A 26,275-nucleotide genomic window follows, 5' to 3' on the forward strand; every position below is an offset into this window, starting at 1 on the left:
GGAAGACACAGGTCGCCACCTTGAGTGCGGGCTCATCTGGTTTGAGCAAAAAAGTTCACCAGCTTGGACCCAAGGTTGCTGGCTCAAGCAAAGGATTACTCGGTCTGCTGAAGGCCCATGGTCAAGGCACATATGAGAAAGCAATCAATGAACAATGAAAGTGTCTCAAAGAAAAATTGATGATTGATGCTTCTCATCTATCTCCATTCCTGTCTGTCTGTCCCTATCTATCCTTCTGTCTGACTCTCTCTCTGTCTCTGGAAAAAAAACCAAAAAAAAAAAAAACCCCACAGAAAATAGTGTAGTGATCTCCAGAGAGAAAGGAGGGTGGGGGGTAGGCAAGGAGGATAAATGAGGATAAAAGAGGCTTTGCTTGGGGTGATGGGTGCACAATGCAGTGTGCAGATTATGTTTTGTTGAATTGTACACTTGAACTTGTATGGTTTTGTGAAACAATGTCACCCCAATAAATTCAGTAAATAAATAAATAAATATCCCATAGGTAAGACATTTAAAAAAATCTGAATCCATTATAACAGGCACATAAAAAATAAACTATGAAAGACAATAATCAGCATACAGAAAGCATATAGATTTAATTTTTTAAAAAGCAAGCTGCCTGAGAAATGAATGAAAAGCTTTAGCATATAATTGGGTATCACATGTATCTACAGTTGTGGCCTTTCAACTTTTCATAACCACAATGTGGCCCATGCCTAACTCTAAGCAGATCCAGGAGGAATAATTTTGAGTAGATCTAGCAAGGTCAGAAGAGACTGACCACATTCATACAGCAGTGTACATGTGTCTAGAGGCCACGCAGAAGGGGGCAAATGCTATAGAGAAACTAATCTCTTTTAGGAAGTTGTATCTTGGCAGAACCAAGAGAAAGATTATTGAGTACAGACTACTCAAAAAATATTTCTTGAGTTATAGAGCTTAGAATACACAATCTGAAAATAAATTTTGTCATACTAACTCTTCTAGTGTCAAGATAAACTGAAGTTCAGAGAATGCCTTTCACCCAAAAAGTTAAAAATTCCTTATTTTTTTCTTGAAATTTACTATATAATCCATTACAAATACTATTTATACAAAAAAATAATCCACGAGGCTTCAAATGGGAAGACAAAAAACAAAGTCACTGAAAAATTAGTCTTAATTTTTCATTGTACTAAGACATAAATTTAATTATAACAAAATATTTATAATTAGTTTTAAAAACTAAAAGTCCAGAATAAATATAAAATAATAACAATCTACTCATTTTACAATGGAAAATTAATGGTGCTACACTTTCTATTTTTCTTCTGAGAAATGTCAAATAGAAACAGCAAACTGTCCTCTGGGAAAAATCAGTTTCTGAGCCTAAAAAAGAACCCTGTCCTCAAATGAGTTAGTGCACAAGTATTCACTGGGGAACCATGTATTATTTGACAGTGTGGGCACAGGACAAGAAATAGTGGCGATTTTTTCAGGCTTCTTCGAATATGGCTCATACACAGCAAAAAATGCAATGTAGCCAAGATTATTTTAAAACTTTTTTTCCTTTAAAAACTAAGCTATAGTACAGTTTGTGCATTAGTCTATAGCAGCAATTTTCAAACTTTCCAATCTCATGGCACATATAAACTAATTAGTAAAATTCTGTGGCACACCAAAAATACACATATTTTTGCCGATCTGACCAACCAATAGCTATAATTTTGATTCATTTGCACTAGATGGCTATTGTTTGGCTGTTGTAATTTTCTCATTTGACTATCTAAGGGAAAAGCAGTCGGTGCCCCTGACTAAATAGTCAGGTAATGCATGTTTTTAAAATTCTTGTGGCACACCAGTGTGCCACGGCATACTGACGGAAAATCGCTGGTCTAGGGTACTGTCCCCATCTTAAAAAGTCTCAGTAAAACAAAATGCAAATTCATACATAGGAATTCAACATCTTTTAGCATAAACTACAATTCTGCAAAGCTACTCATTTTTCAAGTCTCCATAAATGGCGCTGCTTTTCCCATCTAGGCAAACAATTCATTAATTTTACTGTAAAAGACTTTCTGAGGTCACTTACTTTAGCAATCTTGAACAAAAAGAAATCTCTCTATCCTCATACCTCTGAAAAGGATCAATCAATATTCCATTTATCCTCCTGCAAATGTAAATCAATGCTAGACACCTCAGGAAAATGCCCTCATTTACTTAAAACCCATATATCAAGTCATCTCTTCCACTCTCTTCCACCAGCTAAATAATTCATAAAATCGCTGGTATCCATTCTCCATTAGCCTATTAATTTGTATGTATATTCTATTGTTTTATTAGTGTAGTTAACACAAGTAAAAAAGTTCCCTGAGCATATACAGGTTATTAAGGAGGCAGCTGCAGATTATTAAAAACTCATACTGGGTTTCTTTTTGTGTGTTTTTTAATCGAGTTGGTTTCTTGCCAAATAGCACAATATTGCTTGCTCATGCTCAGGTTAAATTTAACTATGAACCATGAAAATACACACACACACACACACACACACACACACACACATATTTATGTGCTGGGCCTAACCAGTAAGTCTTTCTTTAAAATGAATTTCTAATTTATTTTTATTCTTAGACATACAATAACCTGCAGTTGTCCCTACTATCTTTTATCCTTTTTGAATAAATCCATTCTCCAGCCTATTATGCCAATTCTGAATCTTATCTATATGTTCTATTAACATTTATTTTTGTTTAGGAACATCAATAAATCCTACTGGCATCTTTTTGGTACTTTCATACACAGGACCAATAAAGAAACTGACTGAAAAGGCTCTCACAGCCAGATTCTCAATGGACCCCTCCAAGACAACGGAAAGCCATAGGACAGTCCTGGATTTTAGACATGTATACTTTTCCCGCTAACACTGTTAAAGTTAAGGCCATGTTTTTATAAAAAAGCTAATAATTTTTGTAAAAATGCTTTTCACCTAAGAGCACCATTAAGAAAAAGCTATAGTTTTCACTTTGCTTTTATATTGCCTGTCACTCTGTAATTGAAAAACATGCTATTAGCTTAGTACATTGTGCTGAGAGCTACTAAATATTACATTATTCTGAAAATATGCTTGTTAATCATCAGTGTGAGTGCTAAGCATTCTCTGTGACTTCTCCCCTAAAATAATGTTGGTGAATTTACAAAATAGCTGAACTTCTTTAATCATGCTATAGTTGAATACATCATAGAAATACATAAGGTTTTCTAAGTCTTCTGACACTTTCCCCTTTTGGTTTAATCTTTATCACAACTAAAACAATCTTCTAAATTCATACCTAATTTTTAATGAAAAGACAAATAATTCTCTATTAATATTTTTACATTATTCCCTATTTATACAAAAGGCCGTTAATTTAAAAAGCCATGTCACAAACAGGCAAAGTAAGCAGAACACACAAAAAAGCAGAGTTTCTGTCCTATTTTAAGCGACATGATTTGGAAAACAAAGTATATAAACATAAAACAATGTGTTTATTCATGAAAAGGAAATACTCAAAGAGAAAACCTTTTTCTTTTCTAAAATGAAAGTTGAACTTTCATTTCCTCTTTGTCTTCATGTTTTACTTATCTTTTTCTTCCTGAACAAGTAAGTGCTAAATAAAACACGACAGGGGCTGTGCAGTCAGTGTCAGAGTGAGGTCAAGAGGGCATGTCAGCAGGTTTGCCCCGTAGGATGTCAGTGGCCAAACAGGCTGAGAAGGGTGTCAACACATGGGGGTAGGCTGGCACAGGTGTCAGAATGAGAAGAGTATCCACGTGGAAGAGGAAGAGGAAGAGGAGCCCAGCATGGGTATCAGTCCACGAGCATTTGATGTGAGTATTCCTGCAAAGGTGTGGAACTGACCTGGCGTGGAGATTCAGAGCCCAAGTGGTGAGGAAGGCTCCATGCAGGGCTTGGGAGTGGGTGCTAGTGTCGAGAAGCCCACAGAGAGTAGAGAGCATCCACACCAAGGGTTAATCTGAAGCAGGTTATCAGAGCCCAAGGTTGAAGAGGACATACACCCAGGGGGCAGCCCTGTGTGCAGTATGAGAGCCCAGGCAAAGTGAGGAGGGTTACCATCAAGGAGAGGCAGGCTGGTGGAATGTCAGAGTCTTAAGGCAGTGGTTCTCAAGTGGGTGCCAGGGCACACTGGTGCACCCTAGAAGATTTCCAGTGTGCCCTATGGTATTCCAGAGAAATATGTGCCTGTTGGGAACGAACAAACCAACAGGGTTTTTGTAGTTTAAATTTTGGGGGGACAAAGGTGTGGGAAATTGGCTGTAAACTGACAGTCTGCCCAACCCCCCAACTCACTTGCCTGATTAGGTTGCAAAAGGCTGTTAAGCTGTGGTGCTGATTGTTTATACTACCCTCATGATCCCCAGAAAGACTGGAGGCAAGTTTCTTCTATCCTTTGTTTGGTGTAAAGTTAACATGATATGTATGGTGGGGGTTTTGGATTGATGATTAAACATAAGGAATTGTCTCTTGAAGCCTTTTGGATTTCTAGAAAAGAAGAATATGTGGCAATATCTAAAAAAGCTTTGAACACCTTACTACAATTTTCAACATCCTATTTATGTGAATTAGGATTTTCTACCCTCAACACAATTAAGAGTAAAAAGAGAGAAATTCTTCAATGTATTGACGAGGAAATGAGAGTTTGCCTTTCAAATATATGCCCAAACACTGAAGAAATTGCTAGGACACATCAGGCTCATATTTCTCATAAATACAAGAATGAAAAAACTTAACACATTCACGCTGGGACCTGCTGAATTTACTAAATCTTCCTAAGAATGTATCTATATATATAAAAAGATAACTTTTTTGTTGTTTTTCTGTATTTAAACCCCTCTTTTTTACAAATTCTAAAAGGCATAATTCAAAAAATGTAACATAAAAATGTTTTTTAATGTCAGAATAAATTTAATTTTGTCATATTTATTTCATTTAATTACCATAAAAGCATGCTTGGACTTTATTTTTTTCCTTAATATTTGACTTAATGATTATAACATATTTCTCAGAAATTTGTATATAGTGCGCCTACAATTATTTGTAGGATTTTAAATGCATCCAGACTTCAAAATGTTTGAGAACCACTGGTCTAAGGAGAGTGAGTAGGAAGTCTACACAAGGGAGAGGGCTTGCAGAGCCAGAGAAAGGTAAGGAGGACCCAGCTGTAAAGGGGTAGTCTGGTGCGGGGTGTCCAAGCCCAAGCAGAGGAAAGAGGACCCGTAAGTAGTGAGGAGAGCACAATGTAGAGGAACTCAGGCGAGTAGGGCCTGAACTGGTGTGCTGGAAGCAGGGCGAGGGGGACATCCACTGTGAGGGGACTAGCAGACTGAAATGGGGAATCCGAGTTCCAGCAGGATAAGGAACGCTTTTGTGCAGCAGTAGTGATGGAGGTTTAGTTACAGACAGCATGATTAAATAAAAATGTAAATATATTAAAGATAATATAAACCAAGTTCTTCAGTGTCAGCCAGGAGAGTTACAATTATAAATATTTGTTTAAGCACTCATGAACATTCAACAAGATCAACCATATCTTAGGCCATAAAAAAAACCTCCAAAAATTTTAAAAATTTTTTCTCTGACCAAACTAGAATAAAACCAAACAATATGGAGATTCCTCAAAAAATTAAAAATCAAACTGCTTTTTGACCCAGCTATCCCACTTTTAGGAATATACCCCAAGAACACCATAGCACTGTTTCAAAAGAAGAAATGCACCTCCATATTTATGGCAGCATTGTTCACAATAGAGAAGATCTGGAAACAGCCCAAGTGTCCATCAGTGGACAAGTGGATTAAAAAGTTTTGGTACATATATACTATAGAATACTACTCAGGCATAAGAAATGATGATATCGGATCATTTACAACAACATGGATGGAGCTTGATAACATTATACTGAGTGAAATAAGTAAATCAGAAAAAACTAAGAACTATATGATTCCATACATAGGTGGGACATAAAAATGAGACTCAGAGACATGGACAAGAGTGTGGGGGTTATGGGTGGGGGGGGAGAAGAAGGAGAGTGTTGGGGGAGAGGAGCAGCACAAAGAAAACCAGTTAGAAGGTGACGGAAGACAGTTGGACTTTGGGTGATGAGAATGCAGCATAATCAAATGTCAAAATAACCTAGAGATGTTTTCTCTGAACATATGTACTCTGATTTATCAATGTCACCCCATTAAAATTAATTAAGAAAAAAAGGAAAATAAAATAAAAGCAGACAAAAAAAAAACTAAACTAGAAATCAATAATAGAAAGACAAGAGGGATATCTCCAAATACTTGGAACTCGTACAACAGAGTTCTAAATAAATAATACATGGGTCAAAGAGGAAGTCTCAAAGGAAATTTTTAAAAATATATAGAACTGAATAAAAATGAACTTATAGCAGATCAAATATGTGGGAAGTACTGAAAGCAGTAATGAGAGAGAAGTTCACAGCACTAAATGCTTACATGAAAAGAGGAATGGTCTCGAAGTTCCCACATTCAAAAACAAGAAAAAGAACAAATAAATCCAGAGCAACAGAAGGAAGGAAATAACAAAGAACAAAAATCAATAAAACAGAAAGCAGAAATAATAGAGAAAAATCAATAAAACAAAAAGCTAGTTCTTTGAAAAAACTCAATAAAATTGATAAACCTAACAAGACTGACAAAAATAAAGAGAGACAGTCCAAATCAATAATGTCATAATGAAGCACTATAGATCCTGTGGTCAATAAAAAGTTAATAAGAGAATACCACAGACAACTTTATGTTCATAATTTGACAATTTAGAAAAATGGAACAATTCTCAAACACCACAAACTCCCAACACTCAATCAAGACAAAATATACAGCTCGAATAATCTTGTAACCATTAAAATATTGAATTTGTAATTTAAAAGATCTTTATAAAGAAATCTCGGCCCTGGCCGGTTGGCTCAGCGGTAGAGCGTCGGCCTGGTGTGCGGGGGACCCGGGTTCGATTCCCGGCCAGGGCACATAGGAGAAGCGCCCATTTGCTTCTCCACCCCCACCCCCTCCTTCCTCTGTGTCTCTCTCTTCCCCTCCCGCAGCCAAGGTTCCATTGGAGCAAAGATGGCCCGGGCGCTGGGGATGGCTCCTTGGCCTCTGCTCCCGGCGCTAGAGTGGCTCTGGTCGCGGCAGAGCGACGCCCCGGAGGGGCAGAGCATCGCCCCCTGGTAGGCAGAGCATCGCCCCTGGTGGGCGTGCCGGGTGGATCCCGGTCGGGCGCATGCGGGAGTCTGTCTGACTGTCTCTCCCCATTTCCAGCTTCAGAAAAGTACAAAAAAAAAAAAAATAATAAATCTCTAGGACCAGATAATTTCACTGGAGAATTTTATTAAAAATTTAAAGAAGAATTAACCGATTTTGTACAATTTCTCCTAGAAAACAGAAAAGAGAACACTTCCTAACTCATATTAGAAGGCTATTACCATGATATTAAAACCAAACTAAACAACAACAAAAAAAAGTAAAAGAAAGAAAACTAGTCTAGTACCTCTAAGAACCTGGATGTAAAAATTCCAAACATCATAATAAGAAAGTCAAAATTAGGAATGTATAAAAAAACATATATAAGAACGTTATAGGTAGGAAAGGCAGGTTCGATATTCAGAAATTAATTAATATAATCTAACATTTCAACAGCTAAAGAAGAAAATTCATAAATCATATTAATTTACAAAAAGTATTTGACAAATTCTAGCATACAATTATAACAAAAACGCTTATAAAACTAAGAATATAAGAAAACTTTCTCAATTTTATAAAGAGCACCTATAAAAAATATACAGCAAGTATTATACTTAATGATGACAGACTGAATAATTTTCATATTAAATCAACAATACAGTAAGGATATCCTTTCTCACCACTTCTATTTACATAGCACTGGAAGTCCTAGCCAGCACCATAAGGTAAGAAAAAATAAAATAAAAAGCATATGCATTAGAAAGAAAGCAATAAAACTGTCCCTATTTACAAATAACATAAATGTCATTGTCCCAAAGAATCAACAGTAAAACTCCTAGAATTACAGAGTGAGTTAAGCAAGGCAGCAGGAATCAAGATAAACACATAAAATTCAGTCATATTTCAACAACAAACAAACATGAAACAATAAATGGAAACCAAAATTTAAAACACAATAACATTTATAATTGCTTTAAAAAATTTAAATACTTAGATATACATATGAGAAAATAATATACGGGATCTGTATCCCAAAAATTACAAAACACTGATGACTCAAAGAGCTAAATAAATGGAGAGACATACTATACACATGGATTGGAAAACTCAGTACAGTAAAGATGTGAATTTTCCCCAAAATTGGTCTGTATTTTTAATGTAATATCTATTAAAATACCAGCAGGGATTTTTGTAGACATTGACAATCTTACTTTAAAATTCTTAAAGAAAGGCTCATAACAAGAAGAGTTAAAATAAATTTTTAAAAGAACAAAGTGGAACAAATAATTCTACCCAGAAGAAGGCTTACTCTATAGCTACATTAATCAAGACAGTTGACAGAAGGATTGGCACATAGATCAATGGATTAGAATCCCATGCAAATAGGCCCAACTGATTGCGAATAAAGGCGCAAAAAACATTTCAACAAATGGTGCTGTATCAATAGGGCATCAGTAGGCAAAAATGAATAAAGAAGAAGAACCTCAACATACAATTTATATAAAAATTAACTCAAAATGGATCAGGGAGTTAAATATAAAACTATAAAACTTTAAGGAAAAAAACCCAGGAGAAACTCTTAAGGTACTAAAGCTTTGCAAAGAGTTCTTAGACTTGACAATAAAAAAAAACGCACACACACACAAAAAACCCCCAAAAAACCATACTGCATAAAATGAAAAAAACTGTTAAATTGGACCTAGTTAAAATTGAAAACTTTTGCTCTATGAAAGATCCTGTATAGGGGATAAAAAGGCAAGCCACAGATTATAAGTTTTGCAAACTATGTGTCCAACAAAATATTTGTATATAAAACACAAAGAACTCTCAAAACTCAGCAATAGAGTAAAATCAAACATTTCAATAGGAAATGGGCAAAAAAGATGAACAGACATTTCGTGAAGAAGAAATAGATTGCAAATAAGCAAATGAAACAATGTCCAGCAGCACCACTGGCTAGTAGAGAAATGCAAATGAAAATCACAATGAGGTAACACTAAATACCTACCAGATTGACTAAAATAAAAAATTATTGTAACAAACATTGGCAAAAATGCAGAGGACCTAGATCACTCTTGCATTGCTGGTGAGAATGTAAAGTGGTAAATCACTTTCAACAATAGTTCAGTAGTTTCTTAACAAAACTATACAGGTATTTTTGATACAGTATCCCAAGGAAATGAACATGTATGTTCATGCAAAAACTATCTGTGTTCACAGCAGTTTTATTTATAACAGTCAAAACTGGAAACAATCCAAATAGCCTTCAATAAGTGAATGGTGAAATAATCTGTGGTACATCCATCCATGCAATCCTATTGGGCAATAAAAGGAACAACTTTGATACATGTACCAACTTCAAAAGATTTTAAAAGAATTTTGCTGAGCAGCTGGGAAAAAACCAATTTCAAAAGGTTGCATACTGTATGATTCCATTTATATAGCAGTCTTGAGATGACAAAATTAAAGAGATGAAGAGCAGATTAGTGAATGCCAGAGATTAGAGAAGGGGGTAGGGAGGAAGGTAGTAATAGCTATAAAAGGACATGACAAGTGATCCTTGTAACAGAACTGTTTTGTATCTTGACTGTGTGATGGTACATAAATCTACACGTGATAAAATTGCATAAAGTTAATTATATACACAAATGAGTACATATGAAATCTATACAAGGTTGATGAATTCCATCAGTTGTCAATTTCCTGACTGACATTGCACTATAGTTAAATCAAAATACTACCAGTGGTGAAAACTAGGTAAAGAGATATGGGCTCTTTCTCTGTGTAGAGTTACCAATGGAGATAAATCTATAGTTACCTCAAAATAAAAAGTTTTTTAGAAAAAAATGTACCATCTTATTATTCTTATTTTTCTTTCTGTGAGTTCTGGATTAGAATAAAATGCATGTGCATGAATCTGATACTGATTAAAAAAATAAATACTGAAATACATAAGTAAATAAACAAAAATAAACAGGGCAACACATCTTTAAACAATAATTCCAATTAATAAATGCAAAATAAACAGGGAAACATAATGTAAACATTAGAACATTACAGTAATATAGTTGTTCCAGGAAAGCTCCTGGAACAATGGACTCAATGCTTATAACAATGGGTAAAAGCTTCAGAAAACAACCCAGTATATCTGAATAGTCCCCATGGACTTCCTTTAGATATTCATAAATTACATAGAAAAACATAACATTTCAGGGGATAAATCTAGTACACTCTACATCAGCAGTTCTCAACCTGTGGGTCATGACCCCAGCGGGGGTCGAACAACCAAAACACAGGGGTCGCCTTAGGCCGCCGGGGTCACGACCCACAGGTTGGGAACCGCTGCTCTACATTAACCAAGTTACCATAGTTAAAACTATGAGTAATGGCATACAAACATCACATACTCCTTGATATATCATAATGCAATATAATCATCACCTACCCCCTGAGAACTCCAAATTAAAAGAAATACTGCAGAATAGCTGACTAGTATTCTGCAAAATAGTCAAAGTCATAGAAGGCAAGGAAAGACTAAGGAACTACTCCACATAAGGAGACTAAGAAAACATGAAAACTGAATACAAAATGTGATGCTAGAACAGAAAAAATACATTAGTGAAAAAAATGAGTGAAAACACTGGTAAAATTTGAATACTTGTGGTTAATTAAAACTATTGTGCCAGTGTTAATTTTTGACAATTGCATTATGGTATTCAGAGTTTCAAAGTTAGAGGAAGTTATGTGAAAAGTGTGAGAATCCATTTTTAAGAGCTTTATTGATATGATATTTACATATTAATAAGGTTCAACCATTAGAGGGTACAAGTCAATAGATTTTAGTATTTAGAGTATTTTAGATATAATTTTAGAACATTTTCATCCTCCCAAAAAATAAACTTCATATTCATTAGCAGTCACTACCCATTCCTCATTCCCGATATTTTTGCAATTTTTCTAAAATTATTTCAAAATAATTCAAAAAAGTAATGATTTCAGTGAATTAAATCTTATATAAATAAAAATTATGACACACTTTATAATGACATACAATCAAGGGAGAAAAATGGAATTCATCTGTTCTAAAGTTCTTGAATTTTCTATTATTTAATAATATATTTCATATAAGGTTTTGTCTCACCTGGCCAGTTCTTTAATTAAATTTGCAATGCGTCTTTTGTCTTCAATACATAAATCCTTCAATGATGCACTCTTTATTCCTCCCTTGTAGAAATTCTAAAACAGAAAAAAAAAATTCCTGGTTAACTTTTACTAAAAACAATTTTTAAGACTCTTCAAGAAATTGCTCAAAATAAGCACAGTAGGTGAAATTTCTTAGATATCTTTTATCTTGTGGAAACACAACGAGCCTGTTTCATTTAAAACTTACTGTGAACTAAAAACAGGCTGAGGAACTATCTGCCCACTAGGGGACATCATAAAATTTATACATAAAAGGCAGACAGAAAGAACTCAAATGCAGAATGTCCCTGCTTAAATACTAGGGAATATTTTTTAAAAAACCAAAAAAACAAACAACAAAAAAACACTTTCCCTTGGTGAATATCACAGAAACAGATACCTCATGGAAGATACTGAAAACCCTTCTTAAGCATAGCACTGCTTAAAAGCACACTAAGACTGGAAGCAGATGCACCTGGTTCTAACCTCTCAATACCCTGATGTTTGTTCCAAAGGGTACCAGACCAAGGAATACTACTACTAATAATAATAGCTAACACAAATCAAGTGCTTACTGCATGCCTGGGATATTCTAATTACTTTACATGTATTAATCCATCTTATTTCCCAATAATGCTACTAGGTAAGTATTATTCTTATTTTAAAGTGAGGATACCTATCTTGTCTGCGATTATAGCTGTTAAGTAGCAGGATCAAAATTAAACTAGGTTGCAGAGCCTGTGCTTTAACCACTGCACTATCCTGCCTCCTGTGCTACAGAAAATTCCCCCAGGACTTGAACATCATTAACAGGGGTCTTTAAAGCCCTAAAACTCAGGGAGTCACAAGGGAACTGGAGGTAATATGTAAAAAGAAGGAACTATACTCTTTGGAATTTATATAAGCACAAAATAGGTCAGTTCAGTTACTTCTGGTAGTCAAGAATAATCCAAGACCCTTACAATGAATAACAGAAATACTGAAAGATGGAAAAGAGAGGATAGAAAAGGAAATGAGAAAGAGGGAGGGTAAGGAAATGAGAAAGAGGAATGGTTTTAGATACATCAGGTCAATTTAAGATGCCAAGAAGACATTCATATAGAAATGCTTAGGCAGGAAGTTGGAAATGTCCACCTGGCTCTCAAGTCAGAGAAAAAGATGAAAAATTTAGCAATATAATATTACGAGGATGTCTAGATCTTTATTATTTTCTTTATTCTCTTCTGCTTTAAATTATCACTTAAAGTTAAGAAAAATTATTAGTTTTTAAAAATAACCTACAAATCCACAAAAAATGTATATATGAAAAGACAAGAGGGGGATCAGAAGCATATAATATTGTGAGAGAGAAAAGAAAAAGTTTCAAGAACAATGTGGGGTTAACAGTGATAATGACTGAGAAAGCTAAACAGAATGTGAACAATGTCACTGGATTTGGCAACGGGAGAAGCTGCTGATAACCCATGAAAAGACAATTCGTAAAGGTGCAGTGAATAAAAGAACAAACAAAAGAAACTCTTGCACATGTGTAAGAATTTTCACAGCATTGTGTTTAACAGCAAAAACCTGAGAACTAGGTATTACCAACTAGAGAATGATTAAACTGTGAAATTCCAGAGGACCCAGCTGTTATGTTACTTTCACCTTCAAACCCACCCTTCCATGCCCTGCTTTCTGATGCTGGGGCCGAGCCTCTGGAAACCTCATTTCTTCTGTTCCACATGGCTCTCTGTTAAACTGCCAGTAGGAAGAACCAGAGGGAGACCAGGTGTTGTTGGAGGAAGAAAGGACATATTCATTCCTCTCTGCTTCCTTCCCTTGTCAGTGTCACCCCAGCAAGAAGAGCTGACTCTATTTTGCAATTTTTCATGTCCTCACAGAGCCCGCCTTTATCTTGTCTCCTGAGGGACAGCAGTGCCAGTCAGGCTGGCTCCCCAACACCAGAGGGCCACGCTCCAGTTCTGAGCGCCTCCTCCTCAAAGCTTCTCCTTTTTAATAATCCCACTTGTTCTACCTGTTTTCCCAGCCCTAGAAATAGTAGTTGTTTGTTGCATTTACTACCTATGTGATAAAGAAGGTTCTCTTTTTGCCTTTTTGGTTCTCCAGCACCAATGTAACAAGTCTTTATATTAAGTATTTTTAGTTAAAATACTAGCTAAACCATAACTAGAACATCAGTGATAAAATATAACGTAAATTAATCTCATGAACATAATGTTGAGTAAAAAAGCAAATCGCACAATATACAAAGTATGAGTTAATTTAGATAAAGTTTGAAACATATAAAATTAAATATTCTTTAAAAAACAAATATAGGGGCCTGGCTGGTTGGCTCAGTGGTAGAGCATCAGCCTGGCATATAGATGTCCCAGGTTCAATTCTTGGTCAGAGCACAGAGGAGAAGCGACCATCTGCTTCTCCACCCCTCCTCCCTCACTTCTCTCTCTATCTCTCCCTTTCCCTCCCATAACCATACAGGGTTGCATCAACTTGGCCCTGAGTTCTGAGGCTGACTCCATGGCCTCGCACAGAGTATCACCCTATAGGGGGCTTGCTGGGTGGATCCCTGTCAGGACGCATGTAGGAGTCTGTCTCTCTGTCTCCCTGCCTCTCACTTAAGAAAAATAAATAAATAAATATATAAATGCACAGGGGTGCGCACGCACACACACACATACACACGACACTGGTTGGAAAACAAGAGCTGCAAGTCAAATCTGGCCCACCGTCTGTGTTTTAAAATAAAGGTTTATTAAAACACTGCCATGTACATACATTTACACACTGAGATATATATATGACTCTTTTCACACTATAGTGGCAGAGTTGAGTACTTTAGACAGACACCATGTGGCTCTTATAGGCTAAAGTATATATTTACTATCTGGCCCTTTACAGAAAACGTCCATTGACCCATGACTATAAAAGATAATGAGCAAAAATTCATGACAGGAATTACCAAAGAAGATGACATAATAAGGGAAGAGGACACCTCTACAGTCACTTGATTTACAACGGCATCACTTTATAATACAGTGGGGAAAAAATGGTCTCAATAACTGGTGCTGGACCAATAAGCTATCCATACAGATAAATGAACCATGACCCTAATTTAACATCATATCCATATTAATTCTTTCAAATAAAAGTGAAGTACAGACTTTTTCAGGCATACAAAATCTGAGAAAAGTCATTCTGGGCCTATATGAACTACAATAATGTTAAAGAAAGTACTTTAGGCAGATCACAAATGTTATTACTGATTTCAAATAAAAAAAAACAGAACTAGTAACTAGATGGATAAATCTAAAAAACATTTGTTGTATTGTTAAACCTCTTTTAAAACAACGGAAATAAATGAAGTCCAAATGGGGAAGGATACACTAAAACCACCTCGATTTGCAGATGGTATGATTTTACTCGTAACAAACTGTAAGGAATTCACCAGAAAGTTATTAGATTAGAAGTACATTTAGAAAGGTTGAAGGAAACAAGACAACAAACAAAAATCAATTGTATTTCTATATACTAGCAGTGAATAATCCAAAACAGAAATTCAGAAAACAATTCCATTTATGATAGCATCAACAAATAAAACTACTTGATACTTAGAAATAATTTTAATAAAAACAGTATAAGATATGTATGCTGATAACTATAAAACATCTATGAAAAAAACTTAAAGAAGACAAGCTTGACCAGTGGTGGCACAGTGGATAGAGCTTTGACTCAGGACGCTGAGGTCCCAGTTCAAAACCCCAAGGTTGCGGGTTCACCAGCTTGAGCGCACTGACTTGAGCATGGAATCATCAGCGTGATCCTATAGCCACTGGCTTGAAGTCCAAGGTTGCTGGCTTGAGCAAGGAGTCACAGGCTCAGCTTGAGTCCCCTGGTCAAGGCACCAATGAGAAGTAATCAATGAACAAATAAAGTGAAGCAACTATGAATTGATGCTTCTCATTTCTCTCCTCCCTCTCTTTCTCTCCATTCCTGTCTCTCTTTCTTAAAAAAAAAAAAGAGAAAATTAAAGAAGACATAAATAAATGAAAAGACATCTTACACACCATATTCAAGGACTGAAAGACTTACAATTTTTAAGTTGAGAGTACTCTCCAAATTGATCTAAAGATACCCTGCAATCTCTGTCAAAATCCCAGCTATCTTTTGTGCAATATTTGACAAGCTGATTCTATCATTTCTATGGAAATGCAAGGGGCCCAGAAGAGTCAATCATGAAAAGGAAAAACTAATTTGGAGAACTCATATTTCCTATTCCAAAACTTACTGCAAAGTTACAATAATTAAGATGGCATATTATTAGCATAAAAATAGAAATACAGACCAATGGAGTATAATTTAGAGTCCATAAACAAATGCTTACACTTATAGTCAAGAGATTTTTAATAAGGATTCCAAAACAATCAAAGGGAAAAGAAGTCTTTCAACAAATAATGCTGGGATAACCAGGTATTCATATGCAAAACAATGAAGTTGAGTCACTACTCACACCATCTATAAAAATTAAATCAAAATGGATCAAAGACTAAATGTAAAATCTAAAAATACAAGATTCTTAGAAGAAAATATTGATGTAAATCTTTGAGAACTTGGATTAGACAATGGTTTTTTAGACATGACAGCAAAACAGAGGTTACAAAAGAAAAAAATAGATAAATTGGACTTCATTAAAATTAAAAACTTTATTGCTTCAAAAGACACCAATAAGTGAAAAGACAATGCACAGAATGGAATAAAACATTTGCAAATCATAGAGCTAATAAGAGACTGGTAAATGGAATCTATAAAAAACTTGTAACTTGGCCCTGGCCGGTTGGCTCAGCGGTAGAGCGTCAGCCTAGCGTGCAGAGAACCCGGGTTCGATTCCCGGCCAGGGCACACAGGAGAAGCGCCCATTTGCTTCTCCACCCCTCCGCCGCGCTTTCCTCTCTGTCTCTCTCTTCCCCTCCCGCAGCCAAGGCTCCACTGGAGCAAAGATGGCCCGGGTGCTGGGGATGGCTCCTTGGCCTCTGCCTCAGGCGCTAGAGTGGCTCTGGTAGCAACATGGCGACGCCCAGGATGGGCAGAGCATCGCCCCCTGGTGGGCAGAGCGTAGCCCCATGGTGGGCGTGCCGGGTGGATCCCGGTCAGGCGCATGCGGGAGTCTGTCTGACTGTCTCTCCCTGTTTCCAGCTTTAGAAAAATGGAAAAAAAACAAAACAAAACAAAAAAAACCTTGTAACTTAAGAAGAAGACAATCCAACTGAAAAGGATCTGAGTAAACATTTTTCTAAAGAACATATACAAATGACCAAGAAGCACATAAAAAGATGCTCACCATTATTAGTCATCAGAAAAATACAAATTAAAATCACAATGGTACAACACTTCAAACTTTTTATGAAGGTTATAATAAAAAAGAAGACTATAAGTGTTAGCAAGTATGTAGAAAAACTGGAATCCTCATACATTGCTGATGTGAATATAAAATGATATAGCTGCTTTGGCAATTCATCAAAAGGTTAAACATAGAATTATTAATGACTCAGCAATGCTACTTCTAGATATATATATAGATATATATATAGATATATAGATATATCCAAGGGAATTAGAAACATATGTCCACATAAACACTTGTACATCAATGTTCATAGCAGTATTAGTCATAATAGCTAAAAACCATAACAACTCAAGTGTTCTTCAACTGATGAATGGCTAAACAAAATGTGTATTCAGTCATAAAAAGGGATGAAGTAATGATATATAACACAATATTGATGAACCTTGAAATTATTTTCCTAAGTGCAAGAAGCCAGTCACCAAAGGCCACATATTATACAATTCCATTTATATGAAATGTCGAGAATAGACAAACCTATAGAGACTAAAAGTACATTAGTGGCTACTGGGGGCTGAGACAGTTTGAGAATGGAGAGAGACTGTGAATGACCATGGAGCATCTTTCTGGGGTTATGAAAATGTTCTGGAATTAAATTGTAGTGATGGATCCACAACTTTGTGAATATGCAAAAGCCAATGAACTGTCTACTTTAAAATGGTAAATATTATATAAGTGAACTATATCTCAATTTGGAAATAAGACAGTTATTTAAAGCAAAATAATAATATATTTTCTGGTTCATGCATAGAAAATTTATGAAAATATCACAAAACTCAGGACTTATACTGTTCAATAGGCCTTAAATTACAGGTAAAGTAGGAAATTATCCCTTGAAATTAGGCTGTGATAAATTAAATATGTGTAATAGAATTCCTAAAGCCAGTGAAATAGCCCAACAAAGACTTATTGGCTTATAGCTAATAAGCCAATCAAATCATAAAAAAGTATGGACTTAATCCAAAAAGCTATAGTTGAACATAAGACAAACAATTTTACCAAAAAAAGGTTAAATTTTTTATTAGAACTTGCAAATTCAACTATTCACATCCCAGTGTAAAGTGAGTACATTGGGGATATATGTAACACAATTAAGCCTACAGTTAAATCCCACAGACTATTCAACACAATAATTAGTAACAAATTCGGTATTGGAAATGTCATCAAGAACATAAGCCAGGGATTGAAAAACTTTTTCTATAAAAAACTCACCAGTGAATATTTTTGGCTTTGTGGGCATACAGTCTGTAGCAATAGATAATGAAGAATAAGTGTGGCTGTGTTCCAATAAAACTTAATTTACAAAACAGGTGGCAAGCATATTTGGACTCCTAAGGTCACAGATTGCCAAATTATGACTTAAACTTCCTTTGGGAAGACAAAATATATATAACCAAAAGCAAATAAGCCAGTCAGATAGCCCATGTGTCAAAAGAATATATGAGTATTATTAAAGAGGCAAAGATAAAGGAAAAATCAATGACTGGACTATAAAAAAGAAGAGTCCTTATGATATTTTCCAAGCGAAGGAAGTAACAACAACAACAATGAAAGCTAATTTTCTTTTGATAAAAACATCTTTCTTCTATTTAAGGGTTTATTCATTATCAACTAACAGATTCAAATGAACAAAAAAAAAATCATAAAAAATGCTTAATAAAAAATGTTGTCAATTTGACATACTACACATAAATCACAATGTAGGTCTTTGAGACATACCAAGATAATAAATTGTCTTAACTAAGGCCTAAAGCAAGCCCAGATATTTTGGAGCTAAACACTTTATATTCATACCAAGCATCATCAAAGCATCCGAGAAGCCTCTGTATCCATTTTCACAATGTTTACAGATCATCTAATGTTCTTTCAAAAATTCTTCTACACATATATATCAGTTACCCTACTAAGAAGGGCTCAGGGTGGCTTAAATGGGCTTAAAAGAAAAACAAAACCCCCCCAAAAAACAGAGGTTAGCTGTCATTTCTAAACAGGAGTTCTTGGAATGCTATTTTAACCAGTATGGTCAAGACTTTCCAGTAGAACTGGAGCTATGCAACTATATCACCATGAACATCTTTACCAACCAATCAGAGCAGCTCTATCTGACCAATGATGACAGTGCTTTTTGGACCAATGTAACTACAAGGATTTGGAGCCCTCATTTGCATAAGCACAGACTGACCAATGAGGGACCAGGGGCATGGATTTCTGTCTTTTAATGTTAGATCCCCTCTGGCTCTGGGAAGTTTGAAGAGGGCATTTCTCCAGTTGTAGGTGAAACTAAGAAGATAGCTAACTAGAGCAGAGATAACTGGAACAGAACAGACTGGTGTATAGCAAAGTGGACCTAAGCAGGTGGAAAAGACCAGACCAGAGCAGAGCTGCCTAGTTGAAGAGGGTCTTGCCCCAGGGCAGTGCTGTGAAACAACAGTGCTGCTTCTAACTTAGAGATAACACTACAGAACTGTTCCACAGCCGTTCTGTTTTCATAACACTGCTGTATCATAATTGAGCTGTTCTGCACTAAATAACGTTTCCTTCTTCACCACATCCCAAATCAGATATTCCTGTTGGCACTGAATTGGCACTGACAGTCAGCAAAGAAAAATCAGTTACTGGTTAGTATTTATAAAAATTGGAGAATAAGAAAAAAAAACAAGAAATTACTGACCTGTTCATTTATGGAATCTCCCGCACCTTTTAAAGACTCCATGGAGATTGAAGCAGCAGTCATCCTGGAAGTCTTAAGTTTAGCATTAGCTTTTGGACTCATCAACTTGTGTCTTGATCTGATATTTCCTTCTGTAGAAATTCCTAAGGATTTCCATCAAATAAGATCTCAAATTAAACCTTCTCATTCTCTTAAGCCCTCCCCCCATCAACCTCTCCATTGATATTCTCTACGTTACAGGGCCTAATAGGGAAAACTCTTCATTTGAAAGCTCTCTTAATAAATAATAAATCATGAAAAGATTATGTTTTAAATACATCGAAGATTCAACAGAAATACTTTTATATGGTGCTGGCACGTTCATAAGTCATATTAAAACCAATAAATTACAACATGCCACACATACCCTAAATTAAGGGAAATTAAAGATCTTATTTGTCACATAATTGGGGTACTTTCAATAGTTCTGTTTTATTACTCATCTGTAATAACTAGTAAACTTCAAAGAGCCTATTGCATAAACTCTATATCAAGAAGTTTTCCCACTTTTCTTTAAAATATTAAATTTAGGCTATTATTTGTAATATAAAAAATAATAAAATCTCTTGATCCTTAATACATGAAGTACAAGACAATAGCTTGAACCTTAATAGAGTTATACCAGTTGTTTTTTTTTTAAATTTTAGGTTCTAATGAACTGTTTCCACATCCAGTTATACTTTCAAAGTTGTCCTAATGTTTTATCTTCCTTCTAACATTTAAGAAGCAAATGATGCTTACCAAATTAATAGAAAAATCATACCTGGAACATATACTACTGATTGTTCTTCATCAGAAACTATGCAGGAAGACATGAAGGAAAATACTAGCAAAGATTATCCAACATCCAAATGCTGCTTCTGTTCTGTACTTTTGTTATAATTCTTAATTTCTACTGACCTTGGAATTTATAACTAGCTTTTAAGACCCAAACTAGAAAACAAAGTAATTGAATTAAATATAGAAAAGTTAATATTCTTTTAAAGTTCATTCTTACATAGTCACAACTACATATTTTATAAAAATTGTGGGTGGACAGCCTTGTTCTATAAACCTTTTATCCATTATTACTCCCAAGTGAGAGATTCTGCACTATGAATTCCGCTGTTAGGTTCCTTTCATTTCCTCTCCTTTTGTAAACCAAGAGTTCAGTGCTCCAGTTTGCTCATTACTGGAGAACTGTCAAGTTATTTTAGGCATAAAGAAATAATTTCAAAATGAGCTTTATCTTTGAAAAACAAACAGTTTGAGGGCAACTCAATCATGCAAACACAAAGAGTTTTTTTATTCCTTATAGTACATACATGAAATGTCCCAGGAAGCCCTACTATTTAACAAGTGGAAGAAATTTAAGACAAAAAGAACTGTAATACTTTTAATTTCAAAAGGGGAAAGTCAGACATGCTGCTAAGATTGTAACACTGCTTTAGAAAGAGAACCAATACAATAAGAGTTCTCTCCAGAAAAAAAAGTCATTCAGAACCATATCTAAATCCAGACATGTCCTCAGTTTGATAGTACTTGCAGGAAAGAAGCATCTGAACATTTGAACATTCTAGTGATCTAGAAAACTCTAAAGTTTTCTGTTCTTTGATAAAATGTTTTCTTATCTAAGATTTCCAGACAAATCAATTATGAATTATTTTCTTCCAGAAAAAGGATGGTGTAGAACAGTCGACTTACTAACATGTTTAAAAAGTCCACATGTTTCAGTCAGCTGGTTTCTAACAGCCTTCCAGGGCAGCATATCACTATCACAGCTTCAAGATTTTGACTGATAACTAAAGCCCCTAAACTTTATTTTTTAACTTATTTTTATTTTTCAATTTATTATTTGAGAGAGAGAAAGAGAAAGAAGGAAGGGAGAGAGAAACATTGGTTTGTTGTTCCATTTATTTATGCATTCATTGGTTGATTCTTGTATGTGCCCTGACTAGGGATCAAACCCACAACCTTAACATAGGAGACAATGCTCTCCACTGGACTACCCTGCCAGAGCCAATGCCCCTAATCTTTAAATTCCCTCAGATATTAGGGATGGAGCTGATATTTTAAAAGGCACATAAGACAAGTAAGCGTACAAAAAAGATAGACTCCATATTACAAGGAAACTGAAAGCAGCTAACACAGAAGAGAAAGAATTTCTCAATTCAGTGACATCCAAACTATAAAAACCCTACAAAATAAATTTGTGCAGACTCTATTTAACAGTGAAAATGGATTCATTTTTTATATCTCTTGGGGCTAGCACATACAATACATGCGTAATTATTTACTGTTGGAAATACACAAATAGAATAAAGGATCCAGGTAGGAGGGAGGGGGAATCCAAGACGACTCAGGATATGCTTCCTCGGGCACTGTATTCAATTAGAAAATACAATAATGATGAATTTGCAGAACATTCTTCAAGGATCACCTATGGACTAACATATCTGGGTCCTGGCAAAAAACACACTTCCCTAAACCATTCACAAAAGAAACTGCTCACAACTTGGAAAGATCAGCTATTGGGTACCCCAGTCAACTGCACTTTGATTTGAAAGCTCACTCAATATATTATACTTTCTCCTCTTTCCTCAAATTTGACACCACTTCTTCATACTTACTGTCAGTAGTAACTTTATTTCCTATTTCTTAAACTGTAGAGATCTTCCCAAGCTTCTATTTACAGATGACATGTTATATATAGAAAACCCTTAAGACTACACTTTAAAAACTGTTAAAACTAATAAAATCAGTAAAGTTGCAGGGTACAAAATAAATTAAGAAAACAATCCCATTTACAACTGCCTCTTAAAGAAAAAAAATACCTAAGGATAAATTTAGCCAAGGAGGTGAAAGACCTGTACACTGAAAATAAGACATTGATAGAAGAAATCAAAGACAAGTAAATGGAAAGATATTTTATGCTCATGGATTGGAAGAATATTGTTAAAATGACCATTTTACCCAAAGCCATCTATGGATCTAATGCAATCCTTATCAAAATTCCAACAGCAGTGACACAGACATAGCATAATCTATCCTAAAATTTGTATGAAACCTCGTAAGACCCCCAAGAGCTAAACCAATCTTGAGGAAAAAAGAACAAAGCTAGAGACATCATACTTTCTGATTTTAAACTATAATTTAAAGCTATAATAACCAAAACAGTATGATAATGACATAAACATAGACAAAAGACTCCCATGATAGCTACTGTTTTCCAGCTTTATTTTTCTCCATAGCACCTATAATCATCAGACATACATTTTACTTATTCACGGTTTCATGTCATATCCCTAAAATAGAAGCATCAAGTGTGTAAAGATTTTCAACTAATTTGTTCAATGTCAAATCCCCAAACATCAAAGAATGCCTGGCTCACAGTAAAGAATGAAATTGATATTTAATTTTATGAAGCATTGTCCAACAAGCTTCAGTGTCATCTTTCTTTCTTTAGTTTGTTCAAAATATGCAGGTAAACCCTATTAGCGCCCTGGCCGGCTGGCTCAGCGATAGAGCGTCGGCCTGGCGTGCTGGGGACCCGGGTTCGATTCCCAGCCAGGGCACATAGGAGAAGCGCCCATTTGCTTCTCCACCCCCCCCTTCCTCTCTGTCTCTCTCTTCCCCTCCCGCAGCCAAGGCTCCATTGGAGCAAAGATGGCCCGGGCGCTGGGTTTGGCTCCTTGGCCTCTGCCCCAGGCGCTAGAGTGGCTCTGGTCACGGCAGGGCGACACCCCGGAGGGGCAGAGCATCGCCCCCTGGTGGGCAGAGCATTGCCCCTGGTGGGTGTGCTGGGTGGATCCCGGTCGGGCGCATGCGGGAGTCTGTCTGACTGTCTCTCCCCGTTTCCAGCTTCAGAAAAATACAAAAAAAAAAAAAAAAAAAAAACCTATTAGCCACATCCATGCTAAATTACTTTTCAATATTATAAAATGCTTATAAACTGACCTTAACAAAAGTTTTTACAAATAAGATCAAACATATTTGAAATGGCCTCCATCAAACCTCTCCTTTCTAATCATTTTAATTCTATCTTCATCTTATCTTAATAACCCAAATATTTACCTTCCTCAAATAGAGATTCCCAACAAGCATATATTTTATGGGAAAGTCAAAGATGATGCAATATACACCAAGCTCATATTGGATCTCTTATTGGGTTCTATGTGCCACCTTAGTTCTAGTCTGGTTTCTTTGGAAGCACCTCAATAAGACAAGTACAAGTTAGAAAGCATCCAAAATGCTGATACCAATCTATCTAAATCCCAGAATTAAAGCAGTAATGAGAAACCCAAGGCAGAAGAGGTAGAAAGGAAAAAGTATGTCTATCCCATATCATAGAGAGCGGAAAGAAATAGACTTAGTACTCTACTCTAAACTTGTGAGATAGAATCACTTACCAGCAACAGATGTATACATATGTAATTATATCAATATTATCAGTGACCACAATGACTTTCCTGGTTAGTATGGACAATGGACATACCTCATTTCACTGCATTTTACTTTATTGTGCTTCACAGATGTTGCCTTTTTAAACAAATTAAAGATAAGACCCTCTACCAGAAAAAAAAAAGATTACGACCAGCTTTATTGTGATACTCAGTTGTCTAGAACTGAACCCACAGTATCGCCAAGGTATGCCATGTATTATTTTAAGAATAAACATTGTCTTTGTCAATTTTAATTGAAAAGTCAATGGCAGACATGATAGCTACAATAATGTTGTGACCAGGTTCCTTAGAGTTCATATTTGTTATTATCAAGTTAGTAATACTGTTAATGATAATGCACTTGAGAATATTTAAGAATTAAATCTAAATGCTGCAGAAACACTAACTTCTGAAATTACCAGGAATTATAACTAAGTAGAAAAGTACTTTATTTACTTGCACATTTAACCCATATTGGCATATACACTGTTTACACATTAGGTACAAAGACACAATTTGTACAGAACAGCACTGCTGAATCATACTGTGCAGGAGATGTATAACTCATAAGAACAACAGTTAAAACAAAAAAGATGACATTTAGTCACAGATGATCTGTCCTCACATGATGAAAACATCTAGGATGGGAAATCTCCCAATCACATTTCTCTAATTGTTTAGGGGAAGCACTGAACAACCTTTCTTTCAATAGTGTGAATATACCAGATTATATATACATACTTTTTGGTCCTTTTCTACTGAAAGTTCTACTATAAAGCCTTTGGGATAGTCTGGGAAGTCATCAATGTGACAAGAGATCAAGATTCAAAGACACATGACTACGAAAAATGATTTATAACTATCATTATGCTTTTTTAGTGAAAAATCAGTAACAAGTTCACATTTGACATTGCTTTTAAGTTCTATGGCGATATAAAATGAAAATACGTCAGGCTAAACGTTGGAATAGGCTGGGCTGGGGAAACAAGTGATACTAGTAAACTTGCAATGCCTTTCAAATATCTGATTTCTATAGAAGGTAACCACCATTTCCCCCATAACAATGTCAACTCTTCACTTTCAATGGGAAGATGAGTATTTTACATAAATTTTTAGAGTAAGGGAGAATATAAGAGATACGTAAAGATATATAACTTCTATATGAAATAGGGAGTAATAGGACTACATGAATTAAGTGAGGGTGGAGGGCTGCAGTATCCAAGAACATAGGTTCAGTTTCTATACCTATTAATCAGTAACACTGTAACGGATTGTCTTACTTTCCCCCCAAACCACTTATTCTATGTCAGAACTATACCATTGGTCATAGGTGGTTATGAAAATGATTAAACTGAAGAAGCACATTATAAATTAATAACCTTTAAATATCTCCAATATCACAAAATCGTCATTGCAGAAGCAGTGTTTCAAAACAAAGACTAGTCACAATTTCCTGACTTCTAATTCAGCTTAGTTGTTCCCAACACTCACATTCTCTTTGCATCCGTACTGAAAGGTAAAGAAAAAAAAAACTTAATTTGCACAGTGCACTACTGTGCTTTCATCCACAGTGTATATCCACAGTGTATGGACGTGATTTCTCTTTGATTCTCACCAACCTGTCAGGGACAAGTGGTAAATAAATTAGAAAGTGCTTAACTCTAAACACAGAACACCGTGGAAGGCAAAAATATTTCTCTCTCCATGGCATGACACTTTCTTTAATCCCAGTAACTCAAATAAGGGTAACTGATAATATAGTTTTGTAAATTTCACTAGGAGATGAGGAGAATGTGCAAAGAATACACAAAGTTAACAACAATGCCTCAAACAATGCTATCACCAGTCCAGGCAAGCAGACAAAACAACTGGCCTCTGCGGGGACCCAACCCACTGACTGCTCTGCTTTCACTCCTCTAAGGAACAAGGAGTAAGTCATCAGGACCAAAGCTCAGGCTGGAATCGTCTACCTAACCCAGGGAAAGAACCACCATGTCACACATCTCATCACAGATACTGAAATGGGAAGACTACCACAAACGTAAAAACTCTACAGTTTCTCCAACCCCAAACAATCCAAGAACTTTAATCCTGCCAGTGGTGACCTGCAAACTATGTATATGTAAATCAAAATCGAGGCACAACGATTTGCTGCTTATTCCATAGCCAGCGCCACCAGACCACGTCCCCGTGAAAGCAAGCCCTACTCCCCTCAAAAAAGCCCAGTATGAAAACAGATCATCATGACAGGCCTTCGAAGTCCAACAAGATCCTGGCATCCTACAAAACAGCGCGGACCAAGGACAGTTCTAAGCCAAGACAAA

The 26,275-nt window shown here is 35.7% G+C and overlaps 1 protein-coding gene across 3 annotated transcripts in view; it reads right to left on the reverse strand.

Annotated features, from left to right (window-relative positions):
- Window positions 1-26,275, reverse strand: part of KIAA1328 (KIAA1328 ortholog) — a 343,953-nt gene that overhangs the window by 317,014 nt on the left and 664 nt on the right. For 2 of the 3 annotated variants that reach the window (XM_066246454.1, XM_066246455.1), the window contains exons 2-4: window positions 20,294-20,329; window positions 19,492-19,634; window positions 11,382-11,476 (exon numbers count right to left, since the gene is read on the reverse strand). In XM_066246454.1, the coding sequence (XP_066102551.1) occupies window positions 11,382-11,476; window positions 19,492-19,634; window positions 20,294-20,329 (274 nt within the window). Of the gene's footprint in view, window positions 1-11,381; window positions 11,477-19,491; window positions 19,635-20,271; window positions 20,330-26,275 lie in introns of all 3 variants that reach the window. The other variant, XM_066246456.1, reaches the window with a different exon arrangement.

The sequence above is a fragment of the Saccopteryx bilineata genome, chromosome 11, assembly GCF_036850765.1.
Source record: "Saccopteryx bilineata isolate mSacBil1 chromosome 11, mSacBil1_pri_phased_curated, whole genome shotgun sequence".
Lineage (NCBI taxonomy): Eukaryota > Metazoa > Chordata > Mammalia > Chiroptera > Emballonuridae > Saccopteryx > Saccopteryx bilineata.